This window comes from Callithrix jacchus, chromosome 10 (genome assembly GCF_049354715.1).
Source record: "Callithrix jacchus isolate 240 chromosome 10, calJac240_pri, whole genome shotgun sequence".
NCBI classification, from domain to species: Eukaryota; Metazoa; Chordata; class Mammalia; order Primates; family Cebidae; genus Callithrix; species Callithrix jacchus.
Window position 1 is genome coordinate 39,725,097 of NC_133511.1, and position 25,179 is coordinate 39,750,275.

Consider the following 25,179-nt stretch of genomic DNA (forward strand, 5'->3'; position numbering starts at 1 on the left):
ACTGTGTAGCAGGGTATATTAGACCAAGGAAACTGTGTGCAGAGCCACAGATGTGAAAAAGTTAGTATGGCTGAGGAATAGTAAGAGGTGCGGTTGATTAAAAGAAGGGTTTGAAAATGTAAAGTGGAACTGGTGCTAGTTTTTAAATAACCACCTCTCAGCTCCATCCTCTACCAGGCTTTGTGGCACTATGGCAAGGGTTCTGAAAACCACATTTCTGCACTGCCAGGAGGACGCACTGTAGGGAGAATGCACAGCTGAAGAAGCCAGAAGGAACACTCTCCTTGTTGATTTCCTGTGGGTTTCCCAGGGGCTTCCTGTCAGATTGAAAGCCCCTGAATGGCACCTCAGCAGGGCATCATTCCCTTAGCAGCAGTATAATAAAGTTTGAGTTTCTTCCCAACACTTTCATTGTGTCTCACTTCAGCAATTCCTCAGAATTCTTGGTCCTAGGGGTACCTCTGAGGTTCTAAGTTTTATTAATTTTAATTCTTTTTTTCCCCTGTCACCTTTAGAGACGGTAGCTGCTTTACACCTCTAGAGATGGTAGCTGCTTTATGTAGTTACTGACTCCCCATAATTTCAAGTTCTCATTTTTAGCCTGTGTTACTTAGTTAACGACTTACATGGGCTGGACTTAAACACTGAGCACACCCAGTTGAAAACATCACCAGTGTTTAATTATATACTGCATTTAGAAAGAACCACCAAAATGAAATATTTATTAGGGCCCTAACAGATTCCTTTCTTGCACTGTCCCCTAACCCCTTATCTCTCAATCCCTTTCAAGAGTATTGTGCCCAGTGTTTAAAAGCTGACCTAGGAAATATGATAACCACCTTTTCACTAAGGTCTCTAGCTTGAATGCTGAGCAAGAAAAGTCAACCTTCATCATTTCTACTTCCTGGATATGCCACCAACCAGTTTGAAATGTTATGTAATAATGTCATGGCCAGAAGACAACTAATAGGGTCTGCCTGATTCTATCCTTCAATTCTTAATATTCAGCCTGATAATTTGTGGATGGGCAGCCTGCAATAGAAAATATTTAAATTTTCATTTTCAATCCTAACCCATATTATTGTTCTTCTTTCAGAGAACATTATATTTAAATAATTAGAAGACAAATAAGCATTATTATATTCTTACAGCAGTGCAGTAAAAGAGCTTCTACTGTCTCCTGATAAACCAGATTCCCTGTAACAATTCATTTTGTCACAAACTTCTACATTACACCCAATGTAATTCTTCTAGTTTAATCACATACTGTTGGAATTTCACTCCCTCCCTGCCTTGTTAAAACTAGAGAACAACCTGTGAGCAATCTCTTGATAATAACCTTCCATATGTCTAAACTAGTTTTTATTTCCAACTAATTAATCCCCCTCCATTGTTTTACGCACTGCTGAGTTACCCAAGACGTTATATACCTTTGTCTCCCTATGGACCCTCTTGAAACATTTCCCATTTTTCAGGGGAAATACCTTTACAGAAAGTATAGCATGATGTAGCATGTCACAGTCCCTTTGTAAGTTCTACACTCAATACTGTGAAATTATATTTTAACAGCTATTTCTGGGAATAAACTAGTATACTCTTGTTGTGTTCTGCTCCTGCAGCCTCTAGAGAAAAATCTGAATTTTTGCTAAATTCAGATTTAAGTAGAGGTTTCTTTAGAAGAAAGCTTTCAGCTTATAGCATTGTATTAGACTTTTTACTTAACTTCAAATCATGCAGCTTGGGAAATTTGGGTGATATCAAAATACAGTAAATTGGATAACCTACAATTATGTGTTTTCCTTTTTCTTAAAGAATACAGGAAAGATATAAGCTTATATATTGAAAAATTATCTGTGCATTATAGCTGCACTACTGTGCATCTTCTAAGTAACAAAAGGTGAACACCATTAGGGACAGATCATAAAAAGGTAAATGTACTTCCCAGAGAAATAAATCAAAATGAACCCGTATTATAACATGGTTTGCATGTATGATTCTTTAAGAATCAAAGAAATTTCCTAGTTTGGTTTATCAAAGGATCATGAGATCACATCAAGGGCCAAAGACAGTTCAAAAGAAGAAAATGTGCTGTTAGGTTGTTGAGTCTTAGTTTAAACTTGGAACCAAAAGGTAGGTAGTAAATCTCTGCAGAGATAAAGGTTGACTGTCAGAGGATAGCTTGGTTAAGGTGCATAGCGGGTGTTTACACAACGATTAAGACTGGACTCAAGGTGTAACACTACATTAAGCAAAGTCTTTGAAGACAGAATGCAGTTACTTTGAGAACAGAGACTATGGAAATCCTGGAAGATGTGACAGTGCCTAGAACATAGTTGGATCTCAGAGCTTACAGACCTGCCTTTGGTTCTAGTTTCTTCGAGACACTTTAGACTTCTGCATTTATGAAATAAGCTACATAAAACCCAACCCTTACATTTTGACACCTCTGAATTAATGAGTGAATTATTTTGCCTTAAGAAAGAAGGTACTGGCACACATTATTTTATTCCATTTCACTTTATTATGCTTGACAGACATTGTGTTTTTCACAAATTAAAGGTCTGTGGCAATGCTGTGTCAAACAAATCTACTGGCACAATTTTTCTAACAGCCTGCATTCCCTTTGTATCACTGTGTCCCATTTTGGAAATTCTTGCAGTATCTCAATTATTTTTAATGTATGTTATAATAATCTGTGATTAGCCATATTTTGATGTTTTTATTGTAACTCTTTTGAATCTCCATGAACTATGTCCATAGAAGACAGCAAACTTAATCAATAAATGTACGTGTTCTGACTGTTCTATCAACCAGCAACTCCCTCATCTCCTTCCCTCTCTTTGGGATTTCCTATTCCCTGAGACAAAGTAATATTAAAATTCGGCCAATTAATAACCCTACAATGGTCTCTAAGTGTTCAAGTGAAAGGAAGAGTTGCACATCTGTTAGTTTAAATCAAAGGCTAGAAATTAAGCTTAGTGAGGAAGGCATGTCAAAACCCAAGAGAGGCTAAAAGCTAGGCCTCTGCTCCAGTTAGCTGAGTTGTGAATGCAAAAAAAAAAAAAAAAGAAAAGAAAAAAAAAAACACACAATAAAACTAGTTTTTGGAGGAAATTAAAAGTGCTACCCCAGTGTAGACAGAAGTGATAAGAAAGCAAAACAGGCTTATTGCTGATAGGGAAAAAGTTGTAATGGTCAGGTTAGAAGATCAAACCAGCCACAACACTCCCTTAGGCCAAAACCTAAATCACAGAAAGGCCTTAACTATCTTCAATTTTATGAAGGCTGACAGAGGTGAGGATGCTGCAGAAGTAAAGCTTGAACCTAGCATAGGCTGGTTTATAAGGTTTAAGGAAAGAAGCTATCTTTATAACATTAAAGTGGAAGGTAAAGCAGCAAGTGCTGATGTGAAAACTTCAGCTAGTTTTTCAGAAACTCTTGGTGAGATAATTAATGAAAATGGCTACACTAAACAACAGATTTTTAATGTAGACAAAACATCCTTATTTTGAAAGAAGATGCAACCTAGGACTTTCATAGTTAAAAACAAGTCAACGTCTGGTTTCAAAACTTCAAAGAACAGGCTAACTTTCTTGTTAGGGGCTAATGCAGCTGGTGACTTAAGCTGAAATCAGTCCTCATTTACCAATTTGAAAACAAAAGGGACCTTAAGAATTATGTTAAATCTACTCTGTGTTCTTGAAATAGAACAACAAAGCCTGGTGACAGTGAATGTTTACAGCATGGTTTACTAAATATTTTAAGCCCAGTCTTGAGACTTACTGCTCAGAAATAAGATTCCTTTCAAAATACTACTGTCCATTGACAACGCACCTCATTACCCAAGAGCTCTGATACAGATGTACAAAGAGATTAATGCTGTCTTCATGTCTGCTAACACAAAATCAGTTTTATAGCCTATGGATGAAGAAGTAATTTTCAACCTTCTAATCCAATGATTCAAGAAATATGTTTCATAAGGCTACAGTTTCCACAGGTAATTATTTCACTGAAAGATATGAGCAAAGTAAATTGAAAACCTTCTAGAGAGGGTTTACCATTCTATATGCCATTAAGAACAGTTGCGATTCATGGAAGGCCAAAATAACAGGAATTTGCAAGAAGTGGTTCTAACCCTTATGGGTAACTTGGAGGTATTCAAACTTTAGTAGGGGAAGTAATTGCAGATGTGATAAAACAGCAGGATAACTAGAACTAGCAGTGGAACAGGAAGATGTAACTGAATAGCTGCAATCTCATGGTAAAAACTGAATGAACAAAGAGTTACTTTTTATGAATGAGCAAAGAAAGGGGTTTCTTGAGATGGAGTGCACTCCTGGAAAAGATGCTGTGAACACTGTTGAAATGACAAGAAAGGATCTGGAACATTACATTTACTCAGCTGACAAAGTGGTGTCAGGGTTAGAGATGACTGACTCCAATTTTGAAAGAAGTTTAACTGTGGGTAAAATGCTATCAAGCAGCATAACAAGCTACAGAGTAAATCAATGTGGCAACCTTATTGTTGTCTTCTTTTAAAAATGTGCCACAGCCACCCAACCTTTAGCCACCACCCTTATCAGTCAATAGCATCAGCCATCAGCAAAGAGATGATAATTTGCTGAAGGCTCACATCAGCATTAACAATTTTTAGCAATAAAATATTTCAAAATCAAGGTATGTAAATCATTGTATGGATATAAGGTAAGTATGTAAATGCTATTGCCTACTTAAATAAAATATAGTATTGTGTGCACATAACTTTTATGTGCTCTGGGAAACCAAAAAAATGTATGTGACTTTCTTCATTGTGAACTTTGTTTTATTGTGGCATCTGGAAGTGAACCCCAGATATCTCCAAGGAATGACTGCATATCTAGGAACCTATTTGGTTCAATGAATAACATGATAAAAATCATAATTTTTGTTAGAAAATGTGCATTAATCCACTAAGGCTGGGAGGAGGTAAAGTTGAAAATAGCAAAAGTTTGTACTTATGATCTTCTTTGTTTGTCCCTCAAGCCATTATTATATAAAATGCTATATTTTGTGATATATAAATATTTTTCACTCCGTCCTTTTCCCTAGCTTCTATAGATATGATAAATCTCTCCCATCTTTATTCTCAAAAAAGACAACAAACAAACCCTTCTTACAAGGCAGAAGATCAAAAGAGGTTTTTGGGGTTGTTGGGTTAAGCAGTAACTATAACTTGGACATGAAAATATGCTTTAAGAATAAAATAAAAATAAAATTTCATTTATACAAAATAAATAAGTTCTAAAGATTCGCTGCTTCCAACCTTGTGCCTATAGTCAGCAATACCGTATTGTGCACTTAAAAGTTTATTAAGAAGGTATATGTCATGAGAAGTGTTCTTACCACAAAAATAGAGAGGTGGAGTATTGTAGCTCTAAGATAACAAATCTAATTGATAGAGTAAGGCAAGAATTGGCAAGAAAAGCTGGAGGCAAGTGTGGTAATGTAATTTTGGATACAAATAAGAGAAGATGAGAGGGCAGGAGATAGAGGTGTAAAATATGTATGATGTATTTGAGGGGGGAGAGGAGGATGATCCATAAATAACTTATTATTTTTTTAATGATCTGTTAATAATATGGAGTTGATTGGATTAAGTAGATGAAGTATTTGAGTTCACTCATTCCTTCAACATATATTATCTGAATGCCATGTGCCAGGTGCTCTGGTAGGCACTAGGAATACATAAGTGAAGAGTATGGTCATGATTCCTCACGTCTTGGTGATGAAATCTTAATAGTGGGGAAAGCGCTGGCTATTCTGTTTTCCTCCCTTGCCTGTTACCCTCCTGTTCCCTGCAGACCCTCTGCCTTGCCTTGTGTATTGACAATTACACACCCAGGCTTGCACAAAGGCTTCTGTTTGACTTCAGCCATGAGAGCCACCGGAGGAGATTAGAAGGAAGAAGGAGAATTAAGTCAGGATACAAATTTCCTAATCCTTTTTTCTGCTGTGTTCTTAAGTAATGGCTGTGTCTCTTCACAGCAACAGTAACTACAGCTCCCACTGGTTGATCCCCACTCAGTGTCTCCAGTCTTCCCTCGTTCTGGAAACACTGTCTCCTCCCACTTGGTCCTTCAGGATTACAGGTGACAATGAGTTATTGCTATCAGGGGTTTATACATGCCTTGGTTTCTCTTCCTGTTCTTAACCTGCCCCCACATCTTCAGCTCATCACTTTCCTAAACTCTTTTGAAACACCTGGGTTGGATCCTGTTTACATCTGGAATCCTAACACAGATAAACCTTTTTAAGTGGAGAAACACTTATGTAAAAATTTAAAATTGTGTTAAGGATTATGAAAAAGAGATAAAAAAGTATATAGAGAATAGTGGCTGTGAGTTAGAGGAGGTGGTCATATATGGCCTCTTTAGGGAGTAATATTAAAATTGAAGCCAGAGGATAAATTAAAGCACCCATGGAAAGACCAGGGGGAGAGAAATCCCAGTGTAAGAAATGCTAGTGCACAGGCCACAAGACAAAAACAAAACAAAAAAACAAACAAACAAAAAACCTTGACATGCTCCATTCCAGAATTTGGTCATAACACTCTATAGGAAACGTTTGGTTAGGACACGCTGAGGGGAAAAACAGCATGAGTGGTAAGATCCTGACAATATCCAGTGGCAAATACTATATTCTGGCAGCAGACAAAGCCTCACCAAAGCACCATGTGATCATTAAAATGAGAAGCAGCTCAGGTGAGCTGTGGGAGCTAAGCAGATGCTCTATCATTAATTTGCAGTTTGCTGTGATGATGTTGGAACAAAACAGTGAGCCACATCACTAGATAATACGCTATAAAGGGATGATCACACGCAAAGTTGTTATTTCTTTGATTTATTTATTTTCATGAGGGTGGCAGGTTGGTCTTTAGGTAGAGATAGTTCTCTTCATAACATTTTTTTCATAATTGTGACTTTTCTTAGAAAGGATATCAATTGATAAAGAGAGACCTTCTTGACTGAAGCAGTCTTCCTTACACTCCCTTTTATTTATTTACTTTTGGGAGTTGAGTAGCAAAGAGGGAGTAGAGAGGTTGAAGAAAATAAACTATTGAAAGAACATAAGTGATTTAGGTATTTGACTGTTGGGTCTTACCTAGAATGAAAGAGACTTTAAGCATCAATTTACTAAGCATATTTCAAGGCTTCCAAAGGCAACCAGATCTAACTTATTAAATAAACTTGCCTGGGGAGATACTTATATTGTTTTTTTCCTATAAGTCTAGTTTCTAATTTGTTTTACAATATGACCTCCCCTTTTTTGTAGCCTTAGTATAAATTCTGGCATTTAAGAATTATTTAACCACAGGATACACTAAAACCCTTGTCTTCAAGCCAGAATATATTAGTTTTGCATTTATCAGAATTGAACTTCTTACTTGGAACATTTTTAGACCTACTTGACACACAACAGCAAATCGTGACAAACAAGACTTTTAACTATTATTCACTCTTATTGCACTTAACTAATACCTTTAGATTTAGAAGGCTTCCTCAGATATCTGCCGAAATACCTCCTAGCTACATTTTAATTTTTGAAATTTATTTCTACTTATGGCTGTCTTTTCCTTAAAAGATGGATCACATAACAATTCATTTTGTTTATAGTCTACTATGACATTGCTTCTATTTAGATTTAAGTAGAACAGGACACGTCTTATTTTAATTCTTGATATTAAAACACATGGTGTTTACTATGTTCATTCCTTAAATCTCCATTAATTAGCTGATTTTTTTCACCTTTACTAATATTTTCATCACCCACAGACTAAACCAATTTAAGCACACTTGTGTAGCTGGCTTTATCTCCAAGTACTTTATAGTTATATTGTGGGAGTTTGCTCACTGCAACTGAAGTTAAATAATTAGTAACTCTGATAGAGATGCATTCATGCAAATTATAATTATAGAGTCTAGAAAGGGCCCTGAGGTCTTATCATCCTAAAATAAACAACACTCTGTTTAAAATAAATCTTAATATGATAATCAAATATAATCAAAATTCCACTTTTGCCTCTGATCTCAACACCCATACTGCAAACATCATTGACAAGTGACTATATATCCTGGGCTGTAAACCCTCAGAAATAGAATCATTAAGGATGGCAAGCATTAGGGTGTGATATAAAATATCTCTCTCTGATTTGGGAAATGATTATGTGTTGTACATATTGACAGCTGGTGCTATTAAGTTATGACTTCAGGAAATACTAAAGTAATACTTAGGATCACTATGTAACTTATCCTTATGATTTTTATCTGCTGTCTTATTATGTCTTATCAGAATCTACATCCTATGCATGAGGAGCAGAAAGTACTTTGCCTTTCTATCCTTTTTATTTACATAGTGACTGAATGAAACTTAAAGATGGCACTTAAATTTTAAGATATGTAGGTAAAGATGTAAAGCTTTTTATTCATTTAGAGAAGTTTTCTTTATGTTAAAATAGTAAAGTTATAAAAATTGCTGTCCAGTAGAAATGACTAGAAGATAATCATAATTGATTACTGCATCAATTCCCATTTGACCTTCTTTATAAAAATAAATAGACACCATGGAGCATCTGGGGAAATGACACCTAGCAAGATAAGTGATTCAAAAATTAGGTATGTCACATTTTAATAAACAATTGTGTTTAATTATGGAAGAACAGGTACTCACTTGCCAAGTGCAAAGCATTCCATCTTAACAGTTGTTCCTTTGGCAGCTGTAACCGTGAAAGGAAAATGGACCTCAATTTTCGGCTCATATTCTCCCATCACACCTTGGAAAGACAGAACAGTATTTAAGCATCAAATGAATGTTACAATTTTTACTTTTTATCCTAGAGATGTTACATTGAAAACCACTGTGGTTTGGTTGTTAATGACTGTTTGATGACTATCAAATTTTTTGATGTATTGAAATAGGTAGTACACTTAGGCTCAATCATTTTGATGAAATTCTAGTCTTCCCTTGAGGACTAGATTACATGTTCAATATTATTTAAAGTAATAATTATCAAGTGCTAATCAACACCAGTAGTACAGCTACTAATTGTTCTAAAAAAAAAACTATAAACGTTTTCCATTTTAAATAATGTGTTTATTTTTTAAGAAAAGGTATCAAAATTTCATTATCATTGCCAAATTAATATTAATTTATGAAGTCAATTATTTACTGAATATCTGTAATATGCAAAGCATTTGCTAAAAATTGTGGGAGTAACAAAAGATTAATCACTTTTGCTCTCAAGCACTCAGCAACTATATTCTTAAAGACAGAAACAACATGCTCTGTACTCAAGTATGGGAGAAAAGCTATCTATCAAATTACTGTAATGAAAGATAAGAAGTGATCATTGCCATGAATGAGGTATTAAGTATTACACACTGATATGGTTTGGCTCTGTGTCCTCACCCAAATCACATCTCAAATCGTAATCTGCATGTGTCAAGAGAGAGACCTGGTAGGAGGGGACTGGATCGGGGAGGTGGTTTCCCCCATGCTGAACTCAAGGGAGTTCTCACATGATCTCATGGTTTTAAAAGTTGCCCTGTTCTCCCTCTCATCTCTCCTTATACCATGTAAGATATGCCTTGCTTCTCCTCCACCTTCATCATAATTTTAGGTTTCCTGAAGTCTTTTTATGTGACAGTAAAGAAAAAAACCATTTTCTGGAGAGAAATTTAACCTGGCTGCAGGAATTTGCATAAATAACAAAGAGCTGAATGTTAATAGTGAGGACAATGGGGAAACTGTCTCCACAGCATTTCAGAAATGTTTAGGCCAGTGCCTCTTATCACAGGCCTGAAGACATAGGAGGGAAAAATGGTTTCATGGGCCAGCCTAGGGCCCCACTTCTCTGTGCAGCCTTGAGACATGGCATCCTGTGTCCTAGCTGCTCCAACACCAGCCACGGCTAAAAGAGACCAATATAAAGCTCAGGCCATTGCTTCAGAGGTGCAAGCCCCAAGCCGTGACAAATTTCAGGTGGTGTTGGGCCTGAAAGTGTGCAGAAGACAAGAGACGAGGTTTGGCAACCTTCTTGTAGATTTCAAGGATGTATGGAAACACCTGGATGTCCAGGCAGAAGTCTGCTGCAGGGGAAGAGCCCTAATGGAGAACCTCTACAAGGGCAATGAAGAGGGGAAATGTGAGGTTGGAGCCCCCACAGAGTGTCCCCACTGGGGTACTGTTTAGCAGAGATGTGAGAAGAAGGCCACCATCCTCCTGACCCTAGAATGGTAACTCCACCAGCAGTTTGCACTGAGTACCTGGAAAAGTTGTAGGCACTCAACACCAGCCTATGAAAGCAGCTACAAGGGCTGTGCCCTGCAAAGCCAGGGGCAGAGTTTCCCAAGTCCTTGGGAGCCTACACCTTCCATCATCATGCCCTGTATATAAAACATGGAGTCAAGGAGACTATTTTGGAGCTTTAAGGTTTAATGAGTGTCTTGTTGGGCTTCAGACTTGCATAGGCCTTGTTGTCCCTTTGTTTTGGCCAATTTCTCCTATTTGGAATGGGAACATTTAGCCAATGCCTGCATCTTGAAAGTGATTAACTTGTTTTTGATTTTACAGGCTGATAAGTATAAGGAACTTGTCATGTCTCAGATGAGACTTTGGACTTGTACTTTTGGATTAATGCTAGAATGACTCAACATTTTGGGTACTGTTGAGAACGCATGATTGGTTTTGAAATATGAAAAGGATGTGAGATTTGGGAGAGGTCAGGAGTGGAATGATATGGCTTCACTCTGTGTTCCCACCCAAATCTCATCAAATTGTAATACTTACATGTCAAAGGAGGGACCTGGTGGAAGGTGACTGATCATGGGGGCAGATTTCCCCATGCTGTTCTCATGATAATGAGGGAGTTCTCACAAGATCTGATGATTTTAAAAGCGGCAGATTTCCATGCTCCTGCTGCCATGTAAGATGTGCCTTGCCTCCCCTAGGCCTTCTGCCATGATTGTAAGTTTCCTGAGGCCTTTCCAGCCAGGCAGAACTGTGAGTCAATTAAGTCTCTTTTCTTTATAAATTACACAGTCTCAAGTATTCTTTATAGTAGTGTGGAAACAAACTAATACATGCTCAGTTAAGGAGATCATAAGAATAGTGAGGATTTGGATAAGTGGAACAAAGATAGGAGAGACTAAATGGAGCTATAAAAAACTATTTACCAGCAATAGGAATATCAGTTTTTCTGACATCTTGATATGTGAAGGGAAGTGATATTAGATAAATTTGGAAATATATGGATGGAACCAAAAAACAGATGGAATCCAAAAACTAGAGAACCTTAATACCTTGATTAACAGAATAACACATTTAGATTAAAATATATAAGTAACTTGGAGATATTGTCATTTTGAATAGGGGAGTAGCATCATGCTGAGATGTGTATATTGAAATTGGAGCAGAGAAAAATAAGTCCACTACATTATTTCAGTAATACAGGTTGGAAGTAATGAAGGCCTAAGCTTTAATAACAGTAGTAAAATAGAGAAAGGGCACTAGATGGGGCAAGGGGAAGAAATAACTGAATTGGCAAAACTTGGCAGGCATGAGGTATAGGAATAAGGGTGTGGGCAGTGTCAATAATAACACTATAATATACAGCTTGGGAAATTGGGCAATGTCAATAAAAAAAACACAGCTAAAGTAGAAAATTTGATGAGTTTCAATTTTGAAGTATTGAGTTTGAAGTACCTACAAGATATTCAGGAGAAACTATCTGATCACACAGTACAAATAAGAGAATGAAGCACAGGATGAGTTCTAGACAGGGGACAGACATGTACATTCACAGTCATTTAGAGGTAACAGTTGAAGTCATGAGATTGGACAGGGCTTTTACCTATTAAAAAACAATGCAATAGCTGAGGTCTGGTGGATTATGGTGGCAGCGCCATTAGATAACCTTGGAGTAAATTTTCTCCTAAAATTAATTTTTATAATCCCTGTATGTGTAAAGCACCACACAGAGAACAGCTATGATTTAGCACAGATACTTCTCTAAGAAGACTGGGCATGTGTTTGGGGATGTCTATGTTTGTGGCCATATGAGCACTGATAGGTCTTTGTGCATATATAGTTCTCTGTACAATTATTTTGCATATGTATGTGCAATAAGAGGAAAAAAAAGGAACCCAAATAGAGTAAGATAAATTCTGTAAGATATGAAGGTCATATATACTGGACACACAAAGGGAAAAAAGGATACCTTTAGAGAGAAAAACATTTTATATATTTGTTTATTATTTGTCTGTAGCTCTTGAAATAAGTTTGAAGAAAGCATATGGATAAGTTTAGATGGAAAAATGTTTAAGCTCACATAAGACAGAAAGATTATCTTGCTGTTTGTGGGACTTTTGTTCAAAGCAGAGAAAATGTCACTAAAGTTTTTATTACAGAGATCTGGTTTCTAGACATAGCTTCACTAAGTGGCTAGTCTGCACCATCTCTGACAGGTCAGAGAAGTCTGGGTTTCCTTTTGCTCATCTGTTTACCGAGGGCATAGAAGGAAATTATCATCAATATAATGTCCTACTCTAATAGGCTAACTCCCTCGATTACTTTTTAATCTCATATTTGCTGCATATCGAGAGCCTGATAAATAGTAAGTGAATTGAATAGTTAGCACTATTACATCACCCAAACCAAATGTTGAAGCACTTCTTCTGTTCTCAATAATGTTTGTTCTCTCTTTATCTTATTAAATACTTCCCCATGCCTCCCCATACTATACTTACCAAATTTATTTCTTTTATTTCCTCTTCGTGTCAATTTTTTTTCTGCAGTGTCTCTACTATACTACAGGAATAGCAGGATGTAGTCTGCTGCTGGTACCTATAAACTCAGCTGAATGTTTTTAATGGTGTGAAGTTTATCTTTAATGCTCTTATTTGGAAGCCCCATATGAAAACTTCAGGCAGCATGTTTAGAAGCTATCTATGACTGCTCTTGTGAATAATTTGTCAAACTTAATTTCTGATTTCCCTATCCATTCTTAAAAATGACTTGGTAGTGTTGTTACTTTTCTAACTGTTAATCTGATGATTCAATAACACTTGATTTATCATGATGCCTATTAAACCTAAGCGTCTTGTATGCATGGGTCCCTGTGAGTGCTGGCATTTACTCAGTGTCACAGAGTGTTGGAGTGGAAGTCAGGCCAAATTTGAAAACCATTTCTATATAATTATTTCTAGTAAATTGCGCAAAGATATCTTAGGAGAAAGGGACATCAATCTCCAAAGCTCCAATAATTCATTTTGATTTCTTGTCTCTTTATAAATAAAATACTATTTGGAGAAACCATTTTTATATTAATACTTTAGTATTCCTCTTATTAAGGAAGGTATCAAGGTTGTAAAACATTTTAGGCTCCTCAAAATCTACATCTACCTCTGAATAATGCCAAAAAGTTACTGATACTATTGACTAATAAAAGTCAAATCCATATAGCCTCTCTTCTCTTCCAGATTACATTTATGAATTGCAAAGAAGACATTCTTGTATTGCTATAATTGCTAAAATGGCCCAAAGGATAGGTACTTCTGGTAGTATTTGGGTGGTAATTTTACCGATACATAACCTTCTGCTGTTCCTCAAATAATTTCCCTTATGGCACAAGGCATTAAGACTCACTTCAGGCACCAAGAGGTTGCTAATATCTAAACTATATAATTTGATAAAAAGTCAAGACCCATCTTTGTGCTGTATTCAGGAGACTCATCTCATGTGAAAAGACACACACAGACTCAAAATAAAGGGCTGTAGGAAGATTTATCAAGCAAATGGAAAGCAAAAAAAAAAAAAGCAGAAGTTGCAATCCTAGTATCTGATAAAATGGACTTTAAACCAACAAAGATCAAAAGCGACAAAGAAAGGCATTACATAATGGTAAAAGAATCAATGCAACAAGAAGAGCTAATTATTCTAAATATATACGCACCCAACACAGGAGCACCCAGATACATAAAGCGAGTTCTTCACAACCTACAAAAAGGGTTAGATTCCCACACAATGATAGAGAGAGACTTTAACACCCCACTGTCAATATTACACAGATCAATGATGCAGAAAATTAACAAGGATAGCCAAGACTGGAACTCAGATCTGGACCAAGAGGACCTAATAGACATCTATAGAACTCTCCACCTCAAATCCACAGAATGTACATTCTTCAGTGGGTGGATCCAAGATGGCTGAATGGGAACAGCTCTGGGGTGCAGTTCCTAGTGAGAACAATGCAGAGGGTGAGTGATCACCACATTTCAAATGAGTAATTACTACCCACAGACCAGGAGATTCCCAGGGTGAAAAGTGCCATGAGCTTCCAGCATAGCTGTTTCAGCTGGCATAGCAGGTCTCTGCACAAAAACTAACATAAATTTGGGCAGCCATTTGAACTGGGACCTGGAACACCTGGGAGACAGAGCTACTCGTTCAACTGAAAAAAGGGTTCTGAAACAGGAAGCCAGGTGATCTGGCTCAGCAGGTCTAACCCCCACAAAGACCAGCAATCTGAAACACTCCAGATTGAGAGTTTCACAGCAAGTGCAGCAGGACCCAGGACAGTCCAGCTCTGTGGGGGGAAGGACGTCTGCCATTACTGAGGCAGTCCACAACTACCAAGGCAGTCTGCAATTATTGAGGCAATGTGCCATTACTGAGGGAGTCTGCCATTACACAGGTAGTCCACCATTACTGCAACAGACTGGCATTACCAAGGCCGTTCTAACTATACCTCTATAAATGAAACCACAAGGAAGTTCACACAGCAGCCAGACAGAGCCCACAGCAGTTCAGCAACAACTCTGCTGACAGACTGTGATTAGGCTACCTCCTTGCCAGGCAGGGCATCTCTGAAAAAGGGCAGCAGCATATTAGGATCTTATAAATGAAGCCCCACCTTCACAGGACAGAGCACCTGGGAAAAAAGGTGGTTACGAGTTCTACTGCATCAGACGTAAATGTACCTGCCCAGCAGCTCTGAACAAAACAGCAGAGTTCACAGCTCAGCACTTGAGCTCCTATAAGGAACAGACTGTCTCCTCAAGCAGCTCCCTGACCCACATATATCCAAAGAGACACCTCACAAAGGAGAGCTCAGGCCAACATCTGGCAGGCATCCTTCTGCGACAAAGATAACAGAAGAAGAAACTGGCAGAAACCCTTACTATTCTGCAACTACCACAGGTGATCCCCAGGCAAGAAGGGTCTGGAGGGGACCACCAGCAGGACTACAGCAGAGGGGCCTGACTGTTAGAAGAAAAACTAAAAAACAGAAAGAAATAATTGCATCATCAACAAAAAGGATGTCCACTCAGACCCCATCCAAAAGTCACCAACTACAAAGACCACAGGTAGATAAATCCACAAAGATGGGAAGAAAGCAGTGAAAAAAGGAGAAAAACCATAACACCTCTCCTCCTTGGATCACAACTCCTCATCAGCTAGGGATCAAAGCTGGATGGAGAATGAGTCAGAAGAATTGACAGAAACAGGCTTCAGAAACTGGGTAATAACAAACTTCTCTGAGCTAAAGGAATATGTTCTAATCCAATGCAAAGAAACTAAGCACCTTGAAAAAGGGTTTGATGAAATGCTGATGAGAATAAACAGCTTAGAAAACAATATAAATGACTTGAAAGAGCTGAAAAACACAACGCGAGAACTTTGCGAAGCATACACAAGTTTCAGTAACCAAATCAACCAAGCAGAAGAAAGGATATCAGATTGAAGATTAACTTAGTGACATAATAAAATAAAATGAGAAGGCAAGATTAGAGAAAAAAAGAGTGAAAAGAAATGAACAAAGCCTCCAAGAAATATGAGATTCTGAAAAGCCCTAATCTACATTTGATAGGTGTACCTGAATGTGATGGAGAGAATGAATCCAAGCTGGAAAATACTCTTCAGGATATTATCCAGGGGAACTTCCCCAACCTAACAAGGCAGGCTAACACTCAAGTCCAGGAAATACAGAGAACACCACAAAGATATTCCTCAAGAAGAGCAATCCCTAGGCACACAATTATCAGATTCATCAGGGGTGAAATGAAAGAAAAAATGCTAAGGGAAGAAAGAGAGAAAGGTTGGGTTAACCACAAAGGTAAGCCCATCAGACTTCACAGCAGACCTCTTGGCAGAAACCCTACAAGTCAGAAGGGAGTGGGGGTCAATATTCAACATCCTTAAAGAAAGTAACTTTCAACCTGGAATTTCATATCCAGCCAAACTACGCTTCATAAGTGAAGAAGAAACAACTGCTGAGAGATTTCATCACCACCAGACCTGCCTTACAAGAGCTCCTAAGAGAAGCACTAAACATAGAAAGGAACAACCAGTACAAGCCACTCCAAAAATGTACCAAATGGTAAGGAGCACTGACACAAAGAAGAAACTGCATCAACTAATGGGCAGAACAACCATTTAGCATTAAAATGGCAGGATCACATTCACACATAACAATATTAACCTTAAACATAAATGAGCTAAATGCCCCAATCAAAAGACACAGACTGGCAAATTGGATATAAAGTCAAAACCCATCAGTGTACTGTATTCAGGAGACCCATCTCACATGCAAGGACACATATAGGTTCAAAATAAAGGCAAGGAGGATGATTTAACAAGCAAATGGAGAGCAAAAGAAAGCAGGAGTTGCAGTCCTGCATTCTGATAAAATAGACTTTAAACCAACAAAGTTCAAAAGAGACAAAAAGGCATTACATAATGGTAAAAGGATCAATGCAACAAGAAGAGCTAATGATCCTAAACATATATGCACCCAATACAGGAGGACCAAGATACATAATGCAAGTTCTTAATGACCTACAAAGAGACTTAGATTCCCACACAATAATAGTGGGAGACTTTAACACCCCACTCTCAATTTTAGACAGATCAATGAGACAGAAAATTAACAAGGATATCCGGGACTTGAACTCAGATCTGGACAAAGCAAACCTAACACACAATGACAGAGCTCTCCACTCGAAATCCACAGAATATACATTTCTCTCATCACCACAGCACATCTATTCTAAACTGACCACATAATTGGAAGTAAATCACACCTCAGCAAATGCAACATAATGAAAATCATAGCAAACAGTCTCTCAGACCACAGTGTAATCAAATTAGAACTCTGAATTTAGAAACTAACTCAGAACCGCACAACTTCATGGAAACTGAACAACTGGCTCTCAAATGTTGACTGGATAAACAAAGAAATAAAGGCAGAAATTAAGATGATCTTTGAAACCAACGAGAATAAAGGTATGATGTACCAGAATTTCTGGGACACATTTAAAGCAGTGTCTAGAGGAAAATTTATAGCAACAGATCTAAAATCTAAAATCAACACCCTATCATCAAAATGGAAAGGGCTGGAGGAGCAAGATCAAAAAAACTCAAACGCTAACAGAACACAAGAAAGAACCAAGATCAGAGCAGAACTGACGGAGACAGAGACACAAAAAACCCTTCAAAAAATCAATAAATCCAGGAGATGATTTTTGAAAGGATCAACAAAATAGACAACCAGACTAATTAAAAAAAAGAAAGAAGAATCAAATAGATGCAATAAAAAACAATAAAGGGGACATCACCACAGATTCCACAGAAATACAAACTATATCAGAGATTACTACAGACAACTCCATTAATATAAATCAGTAACCTGGAAGAAATTGATAAATTTCTGGACACCTGCACCCTCCCATGCATAAACCAGGAAAAGTTGAAACCCTGAATAGACCAATAACAAGGGCTGAGTTTGAGGCAGCAGTAACAGCCTACCAATCAAAAAATCCCCAGGTCCAGATGGGTTCACAGCCAAATCCTGCCAGACATACAAAGAGGAGCTGGTACCACTCCTTCTCAAACTATTCCAAATAACCCAAAAAGAGGGAATCCTTCCCAAATAATTTTATGAGACCAACATCATCCTGATACCAAAACCTGGTAGAGACTCAACAAGAAAAGAAAACTTCAGGCCAATATCCATGATGAACATAGATGTAAAACTCTTCAATAAAATAATGGCAAACTGATTGCAACAGCACATGAAAAAGCTTATCCATCACAATCAAGTCGGCTTCATCCCAGGGATGCAAAGCTGGTTCAACATACACAAGTCTATAAAAGTAATTCACCCCATAAACAGAACCAGACAAAATCCACATGATTATCTCAATAGATGCAGAGAAGGCCTTCAACAAAATTCAACAGCCCTTTATGCTAAAAACTCTCAATAAACTAGGTAATGACAGAATTTATCTCAAAATAATAAAAGCTATTTATGACAAACCCACAGCCAATATCATACTGAATGGGCAAAAACTGGAAGCATTCCCTTTGAAATCTGGCACTAGACAAAGATGCCCTCTCTCACCACTCCTATTCAATATAGTACTGGAAGTTCTAGCCAGAGCAATCAGGCAAGAAAAAGAAATAAAGGGTATTCAGTTAGGAAAGGAGGAAGCCAAATTGTCTCTATTTGCAGATAACATGATTGTATATTTAGAAGACCCCATCGTCTCAGCCCCAAATCTCCTGAATCTGATAGGCAATTTCAGCAAAGTCTCAGGATATAAAATCAATGTGCAAAAGTCACAAGCATTCCTGTACACCAATAACAGACTTAAAGACGGACAAATCAAGAATGAACTGCCATTCACAATTGCTACAAAGAGAATAAAATACCTAGGAATATAACTAACAAAGGATGTAAAGGACCTCTTCTAAAAACATTCCATTCTCATTGTTAGGAAGACTCAATATTGTGGAAATCGCCATAGTGTCCAAAGTACTTTATAGATTCATTGCTATCCCCATCAAGCTCCCTCTGACCCTCTTCACAGAAATGGAAAAAATCATTTTTTTTCATATGATATTGGCTGTGGGTTTGTCATAAATAGCTTTTATTATTTTGAGATACATTCTGTCATTATCTAATTTTTGAGAGTTTTTAGCATAAACTTCTATACAAAGTTTTACCTTAAACTTCATATAGAACCAAAAGAGAGCCTGCACAGCCAAGACAATCCTAAACAAAAAGAACAAAGCTGGAAGCATCATGCTGCCTGACTTCAAGGTATACTGCAAGGCTACAGTAATCAAAACAGCATGGTACTGGTACCAAAACAGAGATATAGACCAATGGAACGTAACAGAGGCCTCAGATATAATGCCACACATCTACAATCATCTGATCTTTGACAAACATGACAAAAACAAGCAATGGGGCAAGGATTCCCTGTTTAGTAAATGGTGTTGGGAAAACAGGCTAGCCATGTGCAGAAAGCAGAAAGTGGACCCCTTCTTTACAGGTTACACTAAAATTTACTCCAGATTGATCAAAGACTTAAATTTAAGACCTAACACCATAAAAACCCTAGAAGAAAATGTAGGCCAAACCATTCAGGACATAGGCATAGGCAAGGACTTCATGACCAAAACACTAAAAGCATTGGCAACAAAAGTCAAAAGAGACAAATAAGACCTAATTAAACTACAGAGCTTCTGGACAATAAAAGAACCAATCATTAGAGTGAACTGACAACCAACAGAATGGTAAAAAATTTCTGCAATCTACCCATCTGACAAAGGGCTAATATCCACTATCTACAAAAAACTAAAACAGATTTACAAGAAAAAAGAACCCATTCAAAAGTGGGAAAAGGATATGAACAGACAGTTTTCAAAAGAAGATATTTATGAGGCCAAAAAACATATGAAAAAATGCTCATCATCACTGGTCAGTAGAGAATTGCAAATCAAACCACATTGAGATACCATATGACACCAGTTAGAATGACAATCATTTAAAAATCTGCAGACAACAGATGCTGGAGAGGATGTGGAGAAATAGGAATGCTTTTATACTGTTGTGGGAGTGTAAATTAGTTCCAACATTGTGGAAGACAGTGTGGTGATTTCTCAATGACCTAGAAATAGAAATTCCATTTGATCCAGCAATTCCATTACTGGGTTTATACACAAAGCATTATAAATCATTCTATTATAAAGACACATGCACACATGTGTTCATTACAGCATTACAATAGCAAAGGTCTGGAACCAACCCAAATGCCCATCAATGATAGACTGGATAAAGAAAATGTGACACATGTATACCATGGAATATTATGCAGCCATAAAAAATAGTGAGTCCATTTCCTTTGTAGGGACATGGATGAATCTGGAAACCATCATTCTCAGCAAGCTGACACAAAAACAGAAAATCAAACACCACATGTTCTCACTCTGAGGCAAGCATTGAACAATGAGAACCCTTGGACACAAAGAGGGGAGCATCACACACTGGGGTCTGTTGGTGGGGAATAAGGGAGGCACAGTGGGGGTAGGGAGATTGGGGAGGGATAACAAGGGGACAAATGCCAAATATAGGTGATAGGCGGATGGAGTCAGCAAACCACATTGCCATGTATGTATCTATGCAAGAATCCTACATGTCCTGCACATGTACCCCAGAACCAAAGAGAAATAAAATACATACATATATATATATATATATACACACATATATACATATACATATATATACATATACATATATACATATAATATACATTCTTCTCAGCACCACATCACCCTTATTCTAAAATTGACCACATAATTAGAAGTAAATCACTCCTCAGCAAATGCAAAAGAACAGAAATCTTAAGTCTCTCATACCACAGTGCAATCCAACTAGAACTCGGGATTAAGAAACTCACTCAAAACCATACAACTACATGGAAACTGAACAAGCTGCTTCTGAATGACTACTGGATAAATAATGAAGCAAAGGCAGAAATAAAGATGTTCTTTGAAACCAATGAGAATGAAGACAAAACATACCAGAATCTCTGGGACACATGTAAAGCAGTGTCCACAGGGATATTTATAGCACTAAATGCTCATATGCGAAGTGAGAAAAGATATAAAATTGACACCCTATTGTCAAAATTAAAAGAGCTAGAGGAGCAAGATCAAACAAATTCAGAAGATAGCAGAAGATAAGAAATAACTAAGATCAAAGCAAAACTGAAGGAGATAGAGACATAAAAAACCCTTCAAAAATCAAGAAATCCAGGCGCTGGTTCTTTGAAAAGATCAACAAAATAGATAAACTGCTAGCCAGACTAATAAAAAAGAAAAGCAAGAAGAATTGAATAGAAGCAATAAAAAATGATAAAGGGGTTATCACCAATAATTCCACAGAAATACAAACTACCAGGCTGGGCGCGGTGGCTCACGCCTGTAATCCCAGCACTTTGGGAGGCCAAGGTGGGTGGATCCCAAGGTCGAGATATTGAGACCATCCTGGTCAACATGGTGAAACCCCGTCTCTACTAAAAATGCAAAAAATTAGCTGGGCATGGTGGCACGTGCCTGTAATCCCAGCTACTCAGAAGGCTGAGGCAGGAGAATTGCCTGAACCTAGGAGGTGGAGGTTGCGGTGAGCCAAGATCATGCCATTGCACTCCAGCCTGGGTAACAAGAGTGAAACTCCGTCTCAAAAAAAAAAAAAAGAAAAGAAAAGAAAAAAGAAATAAAAACTACCATCAGAGATTATTATAAACAGCTCTATGTACATCAACCAGTAAATATAAAAGAAATGGATAAATCCCTGGACACTTACATCCTCCTGAGACTAACACAGGAAGAAGCTGAATGCCTTAATAGACCAATAACAAGGTTTGAAGTAGAGGCAGCAATTAATAGCCTACCAACCAAAAAGAGTCCAGGTTCAGATGAGTTCACAGCCAAATTCTACCACATGTACAATGAGCTGGAAGCGTTCTTTCTAACATTATTCCAAACAATACAAGAAGACAGAATACTTCCCAAATCATTTTATGAGACCAACATTACACTGATACCCAAACCTAGAAGAGCTACAATGAAAAAAGAAAATTTCTGTCCAATATCCATGATGAACATCAGTGCAAAAATCTTCAGTAAAATACTAGCAAACTGAATGCAACAGCACATCCAAAAGCTTATCCATCATGATCAAGTAGGCTTCATCCTGGGAATGCAAGGCTGGTTCAACATATGCAAATCTATAAATGTAATTGATAAGATAAACAGAACCAAAGACAAAAACCACGTTAATCTCAATGGGTGCAGAGAAGGCCTTCACAAAATTCAAGAGCCATTTATGCTAAAATCTCTCAATAAACTCAGTATCGATGGAATATTTGTCAAAATGAGTTATTTACAACAAACCCACAGCCAATATCATACAAAATGGGCAAAAGCTGGAAGCATTCCCTTTGAAAACTGGCACTAGACAAAGGTGCCCTCTCTCACCATTCTTATTCAACATAGTATTGGAAGTTCTAGCCAGAGCAATCAGGCAAGAAAAAGAAATAAAGGGTATTCAATTAGGAAAGGAGGAAGTCAAATTGTCTCTACTTGCAGATGACATGATTGTATATTTAGAGAACCCCATCGTCTCAGCCCAAAATCTCCTTAAGATGATAAGCAACTTCAGCAAAGTCTCAGGATACAAAATCAATGTGCAGATATCACAAGCATTCCTATAAACCAATAACAGAGAGCCAAATCATGAGCAAAGTCCCATTCAAAACTGCAACAAAGAGAATAAAATATCTAGGAATGCAACTAGCAAAGACCATGAAGGATCTCTTCAAGGAGAACTACAAACCACTGCTCAAGGAAGTAACAGAGGACACAAACAGATGGAAAAACATTCCATGCTCATGATTAGGAAGAATCAATATTTTGACAATGGCCATAGTGCTCAAAGTAATTTATAGATTCAGTGCTATCCCCATCAAACTACCATTGACCTTCTTCACAGAATTGGAAAAAAAAAAACACCTTAAACTTCATATGGAACCTAAAAAGAGCCCACGTAGCCAAGACAATTCTAAGCAAAACAAAAAACAAAAACAAAAAAAAATTAAAAACAAAGCTGGAGGTATCATGCTACCTGATTTCAAACTATACTACAAGGCTACAGTAATCAAAACAACATGGTACTGGTACCAAAACAGAGATCCAGACCAATGAACAGAACAGAGGCCTTGGGAGCAATGCCACACATCTACAACCATCTGATCTTTGACAAACTGAACAAAAACAGCAATGGGGAAAGGATTCCCTGTTGGGAAAAGTGGCTAGCCATGTTCAGAAAGCTGAAACTGGACCCCTTCCTTACACCTTACACAAAAATTAACTCCATATGGATGAGAGATTTAAACATAAGACCTAACACCATTAAAAACCCTAGAAGAAAATGTAGGCAATACAATTTAGGACACAGGCATAGGCAAGGACTTCATGTCTAAAACACCAAAAACAATTGTAACAAATGCCAAAATAGACAAATGGAATCCAACTAAACTTAAAAGTTTCTGCACAGCAAAAGAAACAATCATTAAAGTGAACCAGTAAAGAATGGAGGAAAATTTTTGCAAGCTACCCATCTGACAAAAGGCTAATATCCAAAATTTACAAATAACTAAAACAAATATACAAGAAAAAAAAAAACAAAACCCCATCAAAAAGTGGGTGAAAGACATTTTTCAAAAGAAGACATTTTGCAGCCAACAGACATATGAAAAAATGCTCATTGTCACTGTTCATTACAGAAATGCAAATCAAAACCACATTGAGATACCATCGCACACCAGTTCAAATGGCGATCATTAAAAATCTGGAGACAGCAGACGCTGAAGAGGATGTGGAGAAATAGGAATGCTTTTACACTGTTTATGGGAGTATAAATTAGTTCAACCATTGTGGAAGACAATGTGGCAATTCTTCATGGATCTTGAAACAGAAATACCATTTGACCCAGCAATCCCATTACTGGTTACATACCCAAAGGATTATATGTCGATCTATTTATAAAGACACATGCACATGTATGTTCAATGTGGCACTGTTTATAATAGCAAAGACGTGGAACCCACCCAAATGCCCATCAAAGATAGACTGGATAAAGAAAATGTGGCACATATACACCATGGAACACTACACAGCCATTAAAAAAGGATGAGTTTATGTCCTTTGTAGGGACATGGATGAAGCTGGAAACCATCATTCTCAGCAAACTGACACAAGAACAGAAAACCAAACGCCACATGTTCTCACTCATAAGTGGGTGTTGCACAATGAGAACACATGGACACAGGGAGGGGAACACCACATACTGGGATCTGTTGGGGGTAGAGGGGCTAGGGGAGGGATAGGAGGGGATGGGAGATTGGGAAGGGATAACATTAGGAGTAATACCTTGTGTAGGTGACGGGGGGGATGGAGGCAGAAAACCACCATGGCAGGTATATACCTATGTAACGATCCTGCATAATCTGCACATGTACCACAGAACTTAAAGTAAAATAAAAGTTTAATAAAATAAAATGAGTTTAATAAGAGGCTTCAAATTATTTTACCTAATTTGAGCTATATTGCAAGAAATTATAACCGGTTTTAAAAATTTTACCATCAATCTGAGAGTTATGACATAAGGACATATGAGAAAGCTCTTTAGATATCTTGATCTTTAACACATAATCATATTCAACAGTTATGTTTTGTTTTACATTTCATGGGATTATTATGTTAGAGCTTAAGTTGAGCCTAAGTTCTGAGATGCTCAACCCCCAGGACCAGACCTGTGCTGATCTATGGCTTCTTAAGAACCAGGCTGGGCTGCACAGCAGGAGATGAGAGGCCAGAAACTGAGCATTACTGCCTGACATCCACCTCTTGTCATATCAGTGGCAGTGTTAGATTCTCATAGGAGTGTGAACTATTGTGAACAGTGCATGCAAGGGAGCTAGGCTGGATACACTTATGAGAATCTAATGCCTGATGAGCTGAGGTGGAGCAGTTTCATCCTGAAACTGTCCTTCTGGGTCTGTGGAAAAATTGTCCTCCTTGAAATTGGTCTCTGCTGACAAAATGTTTGGGAACCACCCATTGCCTTAGCTGATATAATTCACCCTTCTTCCTTTAGAAATGAGATAATTGAGAGTCAAAGAGATCAAGCAACTGGCCCAAGGTCCTATTGAAAGTTGCTGGTAAAAATGTTGCAAAAATAGGGATTTTCTGAGCTTATGTCTAGAGCTATTTTCTTGACATCACTGTGTT

The 25,179-nt window shown here is 37.6% G+C and overlaps 1 protein-coding gene across 2 annotated transcripts in view; it reads right to left on the bottom strand.

The window, feature by feature from the left end:
* The window catches only part of CNTN5 (contactin 5), a 1,452,729-nt gene that overhangs the window by 377,927 nt on the left and 1,049,623 nt on the right, over window positions 1-25,179 (bottom strand). For both annotated transcript variants that reach the window (XM_002754648.7, XM_078339900.1), the window contains one exon: window positions 8,707-8,809. In XM_002754648.7, the coding sequence (XP_002754694.4) occupies window positions 8,707-8,809 (103 nt within the window). The remainder of the gene's footprint in view (window positions 1-8,706; window positions 8,810-25,179) is intronic.